Below are 15,345 nucleotides of genomic sequence, written 5' to 3' on the forward strand. Positions count from 1 at the left end.
AGGAGTTAAACAAATGCATGACATGTCATCTCAAGACCTGTTCTTGACACATCTTCACAAACACAGCAAATGCCCTGTGGCAAGTCAGTCAGGAAACGTCGTTACACACTTAAGACAGTAAAATTGTAGCGTGCAGGCATGGTATTGTATGTTTGATTGACTGTTTCCATCACACCTCACTCCACTCATTTTCATCGGCCTTGATGCTGAAAGGAGAAAAAAAAAATTGTGAATAGAGTATTTGGAACCACACAGAATGCATAAAGACAGGCCTTTGCCAGCCTGGGACTTCAGACTGCAAATACTGTGTGCCAGTGACCTCGTTTAGCTGTACAGTGCATCAGTCATCCCCTATAAAGGACACACAGTGCATCTGGGAGCCAATACTGTGAGAAAGTTTAACAATGACAGCAGAGCTGTTTTACAGGATTGTAATACTGGGGTTTTTCTAGTCCATAATAGTGAAAGCTTATTAGGAAGGAAATCAATTCCATCCTTTTATTAACGAAACTTCTGGTTTCTTGTTGCTACATCGTCACTGAAATGCTGTCACTCCTCACAGAAGCTGAGAGCTGTGTGTGCTGCATTATAAGACCTTCAGCTCTAAAGATGTGGTGTGTTTGATCATCTGTAAGACTTGAAGGAGATCTTGGGATTCCTCCAGGACAGTTCTTAGTTGTCATATGAAAAGCATTGTTAGTTATCCGGGCAGTTGTCCAAGACTACAAAGCATGTAGCAATTTTCCTTGTGATAGCAGAAGTTGGAACACGATTTATTAAGCTAGCAGAGTTGATAGGATGGGATTTCAGCCTTGACAAATGTTCAAACAAATAATATTAAAAAAATAATATTCTTTGAGAGTGGTTGACTGAGAGCCTATATAAGTAAATTATATTTTCAGATAAAAAATATTATTTTATGATATTTTTATTTGCTTAAGCATCTGAGTTTCTTTCTTAAAGAGCCCTTTCCTTATGGAGCATTTTGAGGTCACTTGCTCTGGTAAGGATTCGGGATAATATCTTGGTGTAAAACTGTAAGGAAATAAAGAATCTGTCCCTAACTGATTGGTTTAGAATATTCATGGAGTATTCCTCAAGGGAATGCTGTTTGCCTGTTTTTAATATTAGCATTAAAACCTGGTATTGTTAGGTCATGGTGGTAACATGGCTTGTCATAAACTCTGTGAATGTACAATGGATAACAAATGTATTCACCTTACTGTGACCAAGCTTTAGATACTAATCTCTAGTGTATATACAGAAGATAATAGCCAAAGAAAATGCACTTTTGGGTTTCTAAAAATCAGTCATGTGCATTGCTGTTTCGCAGATGCTGCTGGCAGTTGGACGAGATCCATGCACAAGAAAAATTGGTTTGGACAAAGTTGGAGTGAATATCAATGAAAGGTAAGGACGGAAGTCTGTGTACCACTCACTGCTGAGTTTGTGTCATGTGCTGCCACAATGGTAGTAGTGCAGAGACACCCAAATCTTTGGGGAAAAATTTGTTTTTTGTTTCTGTACACTTGGATGGGAGAACATGTAGCAGATAGCTGCATTTTCTCCCATGGTACTGCTACATTTGCTTTTTTGTTGCTGAAATGTCAGTTTCTAATTCCTGGGAGAAAAAAGTGTCTATTTCATTCTTTCTAGATTTACAGGTCCATCTTAGCTTCTTCCAGCCACAGGGTTTTCTAGGATCTTGTTGTTCCTTATACTCTCTTTTTCTCATCTTCTTGCTTTTATCACCTCTTGGAACAAAAATCTGTTCATTCATACAGGCTTTTAGAGCAGTGAGTTTTGTTCAAATTTTAATGTAAAAGCTACTATATGTTATTTTGAAAGATAAGGTTCAAGCAGCATTCCTTAAACTCTCACATGAAATTCTTGATGTGTTTTAGGTTTTGGAGGGTTTTATTTCTTGGCTTTAATCAACCCTTGGATACGATCTGTGTCTTCCATAGAAGAGTACTTGATGTTAAATGTAGTGAGGTTGTTGTACCAGGGAGCGGAGCTATCAGTAACGTTTTCAATATTGGTAACTAAAACATCTTGCAGGAATGTGGGTCCTCAGAGATCTTCCCTTTGAAGTGAAAACAAGGGACCATGACCCTGACCAATGCAGAGTATTTATATATGAATGCAGCAACTGATGTTGTCAAGGGGCACAATGTGATATTTCAAATAAGTGGAAATTTTGGTCCACTCAAAATTGGCAGATCCATGTTGGTGTGTAGAACAGTACACATCTTTCTGATGTCAGGACACCTATTACTAGCTTAATAGAATGAACTATAAAGATATTAGCATAAACTGTATAATTTTTAGTGAGTGCAAAATTGAGGAAGTTGGATTTTTAATATGGGAATTGCTGCTGGTTTCTCAAGTAACTGTGTTTCTGTGTCTGTCTGATTAGGTTTCCCTGTTACATGTGTTTCCTGGGGTGATTACTGCACTATTTCATTTATTGATGAAGTAGGAAATATTAATAATTAAAAACTTCCATTAGCTCAGTGCACTTACATCTAAAAAGCTTGTTGTCTGTTCCTTAGGTAGGGTATGTACCAGCTTGACTTGTTTCTGTGTAGAAGCCTGAAAAATAAGTTTCTATAAAAAGCTTCAGCCACTGGACTGAAATTTCAGTAGTGGAAAAATTGTTTTGTCCTACAAAAGGAGTGGGAAAATGTCTCTTCCTGCCATTCCTGAAAGTTGCCAGTACACAGTTCAGCTGGTGGTAGGTTTTCAGGAAGAGGTTTATGCTTCACCTCAGTGATTCAGGAGATGAATTGCAGCTTCTGAAGCTACCTCCTTGTCCAGTGTGTGAATTCCTGTAGTTTTGGTCAAATTTGCCCTATTTTATATTCCTGCCCGAGACTGTAAGTTTATGAATATGAATTTTTCATACTTCACATACAAGTCTTTCTCTTAAAGCTAAGGGGCCTGCAAGGTTATTTACACCTCCAGCCTTCACAGCAGAAGACTTGGATCTTTTTCTTGTTAATTCCAATTGCAGAACAGGAAAAATTCCTGTCAATAATGAGGAGCAGACAAATGTTCCGTATATCTATGCTGTTGGAGATATCCTGCAGGACAAGCTGGAACTCACACCGGTGGCAATCCAGGCAGGAAGGTTGTTAGTTCAGAGGCTTTATGCTGGGACAACCACTAAGGTAAGGAACCAGTCTGCTTGCTTGTGGAAAACCCAGTAGAATTTTAAGGATTAGCTTTGATGATCATTTTAATTTTCCCCTGGCAAAGATATTACTGCAGATGTGTTTGGCTAATTGTGTAGGATGAAATTAATACCTTGTGGATTAAGCAGTAGTATCTTTTGTTCCTATTAAGAGGGTTTAGTTTTCTCTCAAAGTACGATGATAATGAAATTAACAGAGATCATTTAACTTGTTTTCAATTCTACTGCCTTCCTTAAAAGTCATCAATCTTTCCCATCCTGTTAAATGCTTTAACACCAATTCAAAGGCAGTTTGCTGAACCTACCTACGGTCCCTAAATAGAGTGGAATAGGAGTTTGTGATCTTAATTTTCAGTCTTATTTTAATGATTTTTTTTCGTTTCTCATCTGTATGTTTTCAATGTAATATGCAGTCCCAATTGTAGTTGAATGTGGACACAAAGGAAGATGACATGTACCAGTAACTCAGCACATGTTTATACCTGAGTAGTTGAATTAATGGATTCAGTGTTCATGTTTTGTACTAGTGCAGTTCTGGGTTTCAGCCAGGTTATGGTTTTTCAAATGGGAGTAATGTGAGTACTCATTTACACCTTATGTTTAAACCAGAAGGAAAGGAGAGTGTCTTTAAAGAACTGTTACACTGATATGGGTACTTGTCTCACCTTCATAACCATATGGCATGACCATAAAGGTTTATCCCTTTCAGAGCCTGCTGTATTCATAGCAAGTTCAACTATCAGCCAGATTTAGAGCATGATCGAGTTGTTTGTTTTACATTGGCAGTAACAGAACCCTGAATCAGTGCACATGATGTCATTGAAATAGCCAGACAAGGTTTAAGAAACTGTAGCAGAAGCCAAATTTTTTTATTGCTGCAATGCTATGGATATGTCTTAATTTACATTTTATGCTAGATAAGTCTGTCAAAAATTGCCATGCTGCCAAAGGAAGGATTCTTATTCAGTGAATCCAAGAAACGAGTAACTACTTTAAAAAAATGGGAGTGTGGCTCATACTACCTTTGTAACAAATCTGGAGAAGGTGATTGAAATATAATGAGGTGTTATGGATAGGTGGGGCAAGAACAGTAGTCAGCACCTTAGTTGATCCCCAGTCACAAAGGAAATTAATTAGAGTTGAAATATGTAGAAAATAAAATTGCTAGACATGAAATAGAGCTGACCGGCCTGCTAGTCTGCTATAGCAGAATGACTCATTTGGTGTATATGGGAAGAGCAGAGTATGTTTGTTTATTTTGAGTCTAGTGAAAGCTTTTGACACTGCCTCCATAACATTGTCATGGACAAAGGGATGAATTGCAGGCTGGGTAAGTGGGCAGTGAGGTGGGTTGAAAACTGGCTGAACAGACAAGCTTAAAGGCTCAGCATTCCAAAGACCAGCTGAAGGCCAGTCCCTGGTGGTGTGCCACAGGCTTGGGCTTGGTTCCAGTGCTGTTTAACAGCTAATGGATCTGGATGCTGAGAACAATGCTCAGGAAGTTTGGAGATGATACAAAACTGGGAGAAATGACAAGTTTTCACTGTCCCCCCAGATGGTTGTACTACATGTCATTGGTTTTTCAGCATCACCTAGGCCACAGCTGATGAAAAATGAGTTTTGAATGGTAGTGGTGCCCTTGCAGCATCTCCAACTAAAAATAGTATGCATCCTAGAAGTGGTTGAACAGGCAACTTTTATGTCCAGTTTGGCCTGTGATCTGGTATATTTGTTAAATAGGGCACTGAATTTCCTTTTCCATTTAATCAATGCCTACTAATGTTTGAGTGGCTTTAAGCTGTCTTTTTTTTTTTTTCTTGCTCTAATTAGCACCTCTGTAATGAACAAACAAAAAACTGTACCTTAATTTAAGACAATTTAAAAAAAAAAAAGAGCTTTCAGAATTGTGAATAATCAAGCTTTTCTTGCTGTATTTCAGACTACTGTATGCTGATTTTATTACTGATGTTGTGTGGGTTTTCATTTTGTTTTGAATGCCATGCAGTGTGACTATGTGAATGTTCCAACTACTGTATTTACTCCTTTGGAGTATGGAGCCTGTGGGTACTCTGAAGAGACCGCAGTGGAGAAATTTGGGGAGGAAAACATTGAGGTAAATGCCTTAATTTCACCTGGGTTTTATTTTTCCAATTTGTAATTTAAAATAATATTAAGAGTAAATTAAAACAGCATTTTGTGCTCTGATGTAAGGACAGGAGGTGACTAGGTACATGTTTTGTCTTCCTTGGCTGTTCCTAGACATGTTATAAAAATAATCTTCAATTCCAATAGCTCTAATTGCAGGTATGTTCTATTTTTGGCAAAAGGAGGCTTAAAGGTGGAATGTTTGGTTAAAAAAAAAATAAAAAAAGGGTTTGCATGTGTCTGAAAATACTAAAGGTTAATTTTAAACTGGGTATATGCTGGAAACAATGCACTGGTTTTAATGGCAAAGTGGAGCTTTTCTACCTACAGCACGGCAAATTTCTTACCATAGTGATTTTTACTTTATAAAGCCAAGTGTTAGCTCATTTTCCTGTTTCCTTTGACTGTACAAAGAGGTATGTGCTTAATTATACTCATGTGAGTAATCCCTTTTCATTCCCTGGGATTGCTGGTCAGGAGTGAAATTAGACAAATACAAGCACTTAGTGTCTGAGGCTGTTCTTCCAAAATGCTGTATTGACCACATTACAGAAAGCATGAGGGGAGGAAGTCTCACAATAAACTGAACTTTTATGTCCTGCAAATATCACCTGAGGAGCATTATTTACAGAAATAAGCAGGTAAGTGGTAGTGCATGAAGTTGAGAACTTGTCCCCCTCTTAGCTGACTTTTTCCGATTTGAACTGTGGAGGAAAATAAGTAAATAAAACTCAAAATAGCTGTGTGAAAAATACTGTAAACCTGACCACAGGGCAAAGTCTTAGACTCTTTTCTCCCTGCAAAGTTTGTATATACCCAGGCAAATTTTTGTTGTTGAGTGAAATTCTTGGTGTTATGTGTGAAACACTGGACCGTTTATTCTTGAAAATGCCCTTTTGATTTTGAAAGTATTTTATTTTTTAAAATATGCACACAGAAGCATTTGTGCTCTGGCTAAGTCCTCATTTAATGTATTCTGACCTCTTTATTGTGTCACCTTATTGGCTTTTGCAAGGTTTTTGCAAGCCTCAATAAGATTATTGAGTCACTTGTGATTTTGTAATTTAATAAGAACACGGTGAACTGTGTAATATTCTGGAAGTGTAATATTCTTATGGCTTCTCATTTTTAAAATATTGGATGTCACTAGTACTTGGTTTATAGAGACTTCTGTCTTTGGCATTCATTGAGGGAAAAGAGTATCATCATAATTTCAGATGTTCTAAATGCTGTGTACATAGCTCATTATTTAGGATAATCGGGCAGCTTTTGGAAGATCATGTTCTATCCTTGGAAATTTTACGACTCTTTTTTTAACCTGTGTTTTATTTCTAGGTGTACCATAGTCATTTCTGGCCACTGGAGTGGACTGTACCATCCAGAGATAACAACAAATGCTATGCAAAGATAATTTGCAATACTCAAGATAATGTAAGTTATCCTTAACATAAGTTATTTCCTTCCTGGGAAAACAATATCTAAATGTTTATCATAAAACTGTTGATGACACAAGAGCTATAAATAGGTTGTTTTTAACAAATTAAAATGAATTTAAATTTGCTTACCTTTTGAAGTGTAATAAATATTTATAGTGATGCATATTTCTGTGTATACAAAACCAATTCCCAGTAAAATACAAAATTCTGCCATTGTTATTTGTATATGATACTTCTTCCATATATGTAAAATAAGAAGTAGAGATCTTTAAGACTGTTGATTAACTTTGAGAGGAGAGCAAATCAATGTATGTAAAAAGGGTTAGGAATTTTATTGGTTTATTCTCTCTGCCCCAGACTTGGACATTCTCTACTGGGAGACTCTTCTCTCTGAAATTGAGGTCTCTCAGAAACTATCACAACTTGTAACCACTCCAAATTCGCATGTGTTCATAAAATTCTTGAGCTTGTTCTAACAGGATAATGTATCTTCCCTGCACAAATCCCATTTAGGATGATAATACCAGGATTATCCTTGGACTAGGATCAAATTTCCTGGCCATGGAAATGTACAGTACCCGCTGAAGCAAAAGCAAAACTAGTAATTGGTTAGAAGAATTGGTGTGGCCATCTTAGAATGATCATCATCTGTTCAATAAACTGTAGTTGATTTTATTATTATAAATTATTATGAAGAGTAATATTCTATTAAAATATATTCCTGTTAAGATGGTAGCATATCTGTCCTATGAGAAAAAACAAAACTAACTTAACTTATATTCATCTTTCTTAGATACAGATTTTTCTTTCTGCCATCTTTCTAAGCATCTTGTCAACATTTTGTAAAATTTGCACACCTGTCCATCTCCTCTTTCTGGAGGAGTTTGCAGTAGTGTGGAAGGTATTTTAGAGCCTTTAGCCATGCTCTAATCCAGAATCACTTAAGAAAATGCAAAGATTTAATGGTGATTTAAAGTGTTTCGTTAATTTATTTTCATTCCTTGTCTTGAAAACTTGAAATGTGTTTAAACATCTAGGTGTAGAGTTGAAAGTTACCCTGGAAAAAAAATAATAGTTCAGTAACTATTTAAATCTCTCATTGCCTTGGTTTCATTGCTATGGTTTTATTTTGACATATGTCAATATTTCTAAAGGAAAATAAGATAATTCCATTTTACTTATTACCTGATTAGAACTTTTCTTATTTAAATAAACCCTGTGGTAAATCTCAGTGCTCAGATTTACTGAAAGAATAATAACCTTTCAGTAGTATTCACTATACCCAATATATGTGATATTTAGCAGGAAGAGCAGATAACTTTTGATACTCAACTGAGCTATATCTATGCTCACCAAAAACTGATGAATTTCTCGAAGGCCACTAAAGTTCACAGCAAGTGATGTGCTAAATTTTCATGTTTCTCTCATTAAGAAACGCAGATCAAGTCAGTACAGCTTGTTCTGCTGGATGTTTTCTGAGGGTGTATGTGCAGTGTAATGTGTTCTGCAATTGAACAGGAGTATAGAGAGGAAGAATGTGAATGGTACCTTCCTTGTAACTGGATGGGTTTTTTGCCAGTCTCTAAGTGTAGTATCTCCCACTGAAAGCCAACACTGCCACAAGAGTCATTGACAGTTCAGTTAGAATAGACTTCTTGCCATGTCTGGTTGGCCACAACTTCAGCTTGTGGTCCTTTTCTGTGAACAACTATCAAACTGAAAATTCTTCAACAGATACAGACCCTGTAGCCACCTACCGCAGGCCCTCATACTGGAAACCTTAATGCAGGGTGCTCACCTTTAGTTAGGCAAATGTTCTGTTGGCATGAGTGGAATAACTCACCTGAATAAAATCTCCTGAGTTCCTAGTTGAATCTTTGGAGAGAGAGAACTAAATTACGTGGCCACACATCTGTTGGTGCTAATTATAATTAATATTTTAGTGGTTACATTAATTTGTGATACATTTTGTGAGCTGAATAAATTATATACTCTGAATAAGAAAACTTTACACGTTGTCTAAAGAGAACTGAATTCATGATTGTGCTTGCATTTGATTGTCTTTGACTTTTAGGAGAGAGTCATTGGCTTCCATGTCCTTGGTCCAAATGCTGGAGAGGTCACCCAAGGGTTTGCAGCTGCTATTAAATGTGGGTTGACAAAAGAACAGCTGGACAGCACCGTAGGAATTCATCCTATCTGTGCCGAGGTTTGTATACAAAGTCACCTCAGAGCCCAGCTTTCATGGCATTCTGGGGTAAGGTGTTAGAAATCTGAATAACGGAGCTCTGTTAAAGAGGTCCAAATTTGCAGGAAGGTGGGGGGAGGAAAGGAGAGGAAATTATCTGGTTTTATGTTTAAAATTCTAACACTTAGGCTTAGTCTAGGATTTTTTAAATTGTTTTTTAAAAATTGTGTTCATTTGTGAAAAGTTTATGCCTTCCCTTAATCCAGTTCTCTCTCTACTGGGACGTATAGAATTTTTATCCCAGTCAAGATTATGAAGGCTTCAAATACTATTTCTGCTAAAGCTAGATTAGTGCACCCAAAATGGGCTTACAAACTAGTGCTGGGAAAGGGGACCAGTTACATGACAATTTTTCTATTAAACTCCCTCCTCTTAAAGATCTCTTCTTTATCATGTAGGCTTTCAATTAAGGAAGCCACACAAATATTTCTACTTTTTATCTTGCTGTTCCTCTTGAATGAAGAGCTCAATTTTCTCTAGCAGGTGTGGAACAGCTCCTTCCAGATGTAAATCAGAGATTGATTTTAGTAGCATTAGGACCAGTTTATATTAGCTGAGGATCCCTGAAAGCTTTTTTATGACCTGTGTAAATCTTCATACAGAGTTTCTGGTTGTGTTAGAAGTAAAGCAGTACAAGGGAGCACCAGAATGCTCCTCTGCAGAAGTGACATCCATCTCTCTTCTTTCCTACTTTCTAGATGGTTTAGTAAAAGCAACACAATAAGGACTTCATTAATGGACTGCTAGCAATCTAAATCCTCTACAAAGCATCCACAATATATTCTGTTCTTTGTAGTACCATTTAATGGTATTCTTGGAGGCCCTTGAAGAGGGCTAGCAGGTCCTTGTCTTCCCAGGGGGCCTGTGGAGGGGGATCTCTGAGGGCAGCATTCAAACCTGTGAACTCAAGTGGGGTATTAGCATATGCAGTGTGAAGAGAGGATGAGAGTCATAATTTATTCTGGACATCTGAGCTGCTAAAACAGAAACTGAATACAGTGATGATTAGACATAATTCAGGGAGGTAATTTCAGATAATCAGATTTGTTTGAATGGGGGAGGAAGAAATTGGCTCAGGAAAAATATGCTATTTAAAAACTCCAGGAAACACTGATCATTTTTAGTGACAGTCTTCAAAAGGGTTTTTTATGCTTTTACTTAATTTAATCTCTTGAGCAGTAAATAAAAATCAAAGTGCAAGAGGGCACTCTTTGATTAGAAAAATACTTGAAAACTGGGATTTGTGAGAAATGAGCATATTGGATTAATAGAATGATGGATAATATCACCGTTATCTTTGTTACATCCCTGTAAAAGTTAAAGAAAATGAAGTCTATTTGAACAGGAAGGACCAGTGTTACAGGGTCAAGTGCTGACATCTTCACTGTCACTAGTACTAATTAATTGCTGAGTCTCTTGTGAAACATGGTTTTATTCCACTTGAAGAAAACCTTAAGACTGAGGGTCCCATTTTCACTGTCTATGAATTAGAGCCAGATTTTCCTTCTCTTCTTGAAGCAGCATTTTCTTCAGCAGAAAACAGGAGCTCAGAATGAAATTTCTTGCAAGGCTGAGTGCAAATAACTGCAAGCACAGAACTGGTAGGACCTCAGCCCTACAGAGAATTACATCTCAGCCTCAACTGCACTGTGCTGCCTGAAATTCAGGGGGGTACTATTGATCATCTGTGATGAAGAGAAATTGTGTCCTGAAAGCTGGGGTGATTCTTCCGAGTAGCTAATGATGGCTTTCCAGCCATTGGATCTAAGGTTTTGTCTTCCCTTAAGTAAAAAACAAATTCTATCTAAAATACTTGTTTCCAACAATTTTCAAATTACTCCAGCTGGCTTACTAGGGAGCAGTGTGCTCCCCTCCCGCACCTGGAGGTTGCAGCCTGGCCAGGAGGAAAGCAGATAAATTTTGTGTTTTTTAATCTTGGTCTTTTGAAATGAAATAACAATAAATGAAGACGCCCATATGTTGTCAGGCTGTGGATCAGAAATGAAGTCTACAAACCCCTCTCTCAAAACATGCACTATGTTTTAGATTAGTCACTGTTATTATGCCATATACATTAGACATGCATTTGTCCTCCTGATTTGTGGATAATGCTTTATGTGCTTATAGAAAGTGGAAGAGGTTTATCATTTATTGATGTTGTCCTCTGAAGACCTGCTAGCAGTCCTAATGCAGCAAAACTTCTACTTGAAGAAATATAAGTCTTTCTGATCCCCATTATCTTTAGATACTTCAATGTTATTTGTATAGCTGAAACGTGTATGTACTATGTTCTGTGCTAAGTTTATTCTTCCTGAGAGATAGCTCTGATGATAACTAATTATTGCAACTCTGGAACATTTAGATAACAGTGGTTTTGATTTCTGTTTTTCCTTTCTATATTGTATGTATGCAAAACAATGCAATTATTTGCATAGTAAAGTACCAGTATTAAGCAAATGTTGTATAATTAATTTTCCTTCCCAAATTCTAATCTGTTATTTTTACAATAATTATTTAGGAATAATATTTTTTTAATGTGACTTGAAAGCAGTAAAGACTGGTATTTTTCAAACTAGTTTTACTCAGTGTTCCCATAACTGTTGTCAAGAGGACACAGATTGCAGACATAATGTCTTTATCAGCAATCACTTCCATGTTTTTATAATGGCTAGAAAGGCACAAAGGCAAAATTCTCTCCAAATGCCCAGGCCTTGAGTTAACTTCACTTTCCCCAACAAAGAAGTTTTCTTTGAGCCATAAAGACACTTATTCATTAGGTGTACTGGAGTCTATTATTGCTGAGCTTGTTCCCACTGTAAAAACTTGGGAGCATTAAGATGAGAAGTGGTATAAAGCCATGTGACTTCCTTAATTCTTTCTTTTCCACTGTAAAAGGAAGAACATAAGTTAAATGAAGAGAACAGAAGTAATTTGTGTGTGCTGTTTAATGACAAGGATTTTAAAAGTAGGACTTTCATTATTTTCTTACTTTAAGAATTGGCTCCGATTTTGAGCATCATGCCCATTTTAATCTTCCAGGAAAAAATGTAAATTTAACTGTGCTGAGAATCTTCTTTCTTCTTTGTCTCAAGGTATTCACCACCCTGTCTGTGACTAAGCGTTCTGGTGAAAACACCACTGTGAGTGGATGCTGAGGTTAAATTCCCCCATAATTGCTATTGCCAGAGACTGACTTTCATCACAGTGTCTGACTCCTGCAATTCAGAAGATTTTGGGAGAAGTTGCCCTTGGACACCTGCAGAAATGTGTAGAGCTTAACCTGGACATTCCATCATCTTAGTGAGAAGAGCTCTGTGGGAGTTGGTTACTTGTGGTGCCTGGCTGGCAATTAGCAATACAATGGGAATCTGGACTGCTGAGTTGCTGATTAGCAGGGCATTTAATAAATGCCTTCATGAAGTCATACCCTGAAGCCTGCATTGTCTGGTGGGCAGTGATGGAAGAACTGCTAGCACAGCTGGAAAACAACTGTTTTGGTTTGGCTTTATTCCTCTCTAGTTTCTTTCATGAACATTCCTTTCTAGTTCTTTCCAGAACAAAGAACCTCCCACCACAGAAAAATTCCTCCGAAGTTCAGGTAGTTGTATCAGATAAAACAGCTCCTTTGTTCTGGATCATGACACACAAATGCAAGGTCTCCTCATGAGCATACATTTTACCAGCTCACGTGCCTATAGAGGGCAAGTTCTACTTGTTTGATCGTGAGGAAGAAAATAGCCTTGGAAAAAAGTTTAGTACCTGTTGCAGACATTTTTTCACAGAAATCCTTTCTTTCAGATTTCTGCATTTTCTGGGAAGCTGAGGGCCCCCAGAAAGAGAATATAAACAATTGCTGTCAGCTGCTGTGGCATGCAGTGGGATGCACCTTGATTGGCTCATGTTTCTATGTTTATAATTAAGGGCCAATCACAAGTGCAAGCTAGGGACAGAGTCCCTGGACACAACTTTGTTATAGGTTCTTTCTTTCTATTCTTGGCCTGGCAAGCATCTGCAACTTCTCTCTTTATTCTATTTAGTATAGTCATAATGTATTATATATCATATATCAATAAATCCAGCCTTCTGATCAAGAAACAAGATTCTCGTCTTTCTCTCACCATGGAGACCTTCAACAGGTCCCTGTAATAAGTACCACTTAAAATAACATATTTCTTGTATTTCAAACTGACTATGTTGTGACTTTTCATTTAGAGAGCCTTATTTGTGAAAACATTCTTCTCAATGAGAAAGGAAAATAATTTATGAAGGCCTTTTGAAACAGAAAGTTGCTGTGTTTCTTCCCTGAAATCATGCATATAATGCAGATGTGATGATTTTAGCTCTTTCTCAAGCTTATGTGATTATAATGAATCTGATTTGGAGCTGACAGAATTCCAATGTTGAATGAACTGTCCTTCCAAGAACTTTGTGCAACTTCATTAAATTTGAGTAAATTTCTTTCTTTCCAGGTGAGCTGTCATAAGCTGCACTGTTTCAGGTCTCAAATGGCCACTTTGAACACAGAAGTATTGAGATTTCCTGGAGATTAGTGAACCTTTAGGATAAAAAAAATTATGCAACCAAACAATACCCCCCCAAAACAGCTATCCAAACAAACCCTCCAGCCAAACTTCAAAAACCAGTAGTGAAAAATCTGTTATGTATAAATAGGGTCTAAAAGTTCTATTTAGTTCAGTATGTGCTATGTTTTATATTTAATTAAGAAAACAATAGTTTTAAAACAGAGGTTTCAGTGAAAATACCAGATTCTTGAATATCCCTCCTGTGTTGGATAAGCTGCATATTTACTTGTCAAGAAATGGCAAAAGTGGTTCTTTGTAATGGAGATGAATGTGGTTTTTTGATCTGTTTTTCCATTTCCCTCTCTTTTAGCAGAAAGATTTGCATTACTTTTATTAAATGGTTCTTGGGAGTTCAGTAGTGCAGTGTGAACAGGGGGTGAATTCCCCAGCCATGTGGGCAGAATGCCTCATGCCTAAATTCCTACCTGGTAACAAATTCTTGTATTTCTACTGAGATTTCTAAAATAGTGTTGTTAGTTATTTTTATAAACCCGTACATAACTGAAGAATTTTTAAACGTGTTTTGTATGGTATTTGGAAGGGTCTGTGACGGTATTTTTCTGGCCAGTTTAATAAATAAATCCATTTGCACAATCAGATGCTCCTTGTGATGCCTATTCCAAGCAGAGACCCGGTGACAGCAAGGCGACTGTTTTTTTAAGGGCCAGAAGAGGGCACTGTGATAAACCCAGCTTGATTTGCCTTTGTCTTTTGCACTTTGAGGGTAGATATTTCTCTTAAAAACGGGGTTTGGGGCTGTTTCATGAACATTTGTTTTGCATGTTAAATATTTCAGAAGGACATACTTAAAAATAAAAGATAATTAGGAAACAAATCTTACACTATTTGCACCAGCTGCCATCCATGTCACTTCTGAAAACCAGGAGTGCCGGTTCCTGAGCTGCTGGGCAGTATAGCTGCTCATATTTAAGCACATGGATATCAGCATTTTCAGGCAGGTGTCTAAGAGAGGTTCTGGGGATCAGGATCCTTTATTTCCTGGAGGGAATAAAGATATGTATGAGCTTGGCTTTGCAAGGCTAGACCTACACATATCTATTCTTGGGTTGTGTCATCATTTATGATGCATGTTTCTACACTGGGCTTAATTACTTCTATTTTTACTTAAAATTTAAAATTGTGAGACTTTTTTTGGTAGAGTTTTTTCCATTAATCCTCCATAAGGAAGACATTTTCAGGTGTGTATTTATGTAATCTGTGCATGATGATACAGTATATAATATATTATATAATTATTATTATATAATAATATATTATCACATAAGGATTTATTAAATGCCAAAGCTAAGCATTCGGTGTTTTTTATCAAATTAAGCATGCTTGGGGTAATGCATGCTTTGGAAGCACATACTAGAAAATTCACTAAGATAATCAGTATTTATGTTCTGATTGTATTGATTTGTAATTAACATTTTTGGATGCTCTTACATGAGGGTTGAAATCATCCTCAGATACTATAGATACAAATGTTGACAGGAAATTTCACAGATTTGAATAGGGAATTTAATAGAGTTTCACTGACAGCTCACAGATTTTTTTCTTTTTTACCCCTCTCCCCTTGGTGTCAGTCATCTGAGCAATCCCAACTTTTCTGTAAGTTTTGTATTCCAACTTGCATCCCACTTTCCCTCCTTTGAGCCCTGCTGCCTGTCCAGAACCCCAGTGCAAAAGGCTCCCTTGCTGTGGAGCTGTAGGCTGGGCAGGACCTGTGCCAGA

At 37.1% G+C, this 15,345-nt stretch overlaps 1 protein-coding gene across 2 annotated transcripts in view; it reads left to right on the plus strand.

Moving 5' to 3' along the window:
• The window catches only part of TXNRD1 (thioredoxin reductase 1), a 55,335-nt gene extending 41,145 nt beyond the window's left edge, over window positions 1–14,190 (plus strand). For both annotated transcript variants that reach the window (XM_063154330.1, XM_063154331.1), the window contains exons 9-14: window positions 1,334–1,410; window positions 3,017–3,173; window positions 5,202–5,309; window positions 6,677–6,772; window positions 8,852–8,986; window positions 12,118–14,190. In XM_063154330.1, coding sequence (XP_063010400.1) covers window positions 1,334–1,410; window positions 3,017–3,173; window positions 5,202–5,309; window positions 6,677–6,772; window positions 8,852–8,986; window positions 12,118–12,180 — 636 coding nt within the window. In that variant the 3' untranslated portion in view covers window positions 12,181–14,190. The remainder of the gene's footprint in view (window positions 1–1,333; window positions 1,411–3,016; window positions 3,174–5,201; window positions 5,310–6,676; window positions 6,773–8,851; window positions 8,987–12,117) is intronic.
• Window positions 14,191–15,345: the final 1,155 nt, after the last annotated feature.

This window comes from Melospiza melodia, chromosome 4 (genome assembly GCF_035770615.1).
Source record: "Melospiza melodia melodia isolate bMelMel2 chromosome 4, bMelMel2.pri, whole genome shotgun sequence".
Classification (NCBI taxonomy): Eukaryota; Metazoa; Chordata; class Aves; order Passeriformes; family Passerellidae; genus Melospiza; species Melospiza melodia.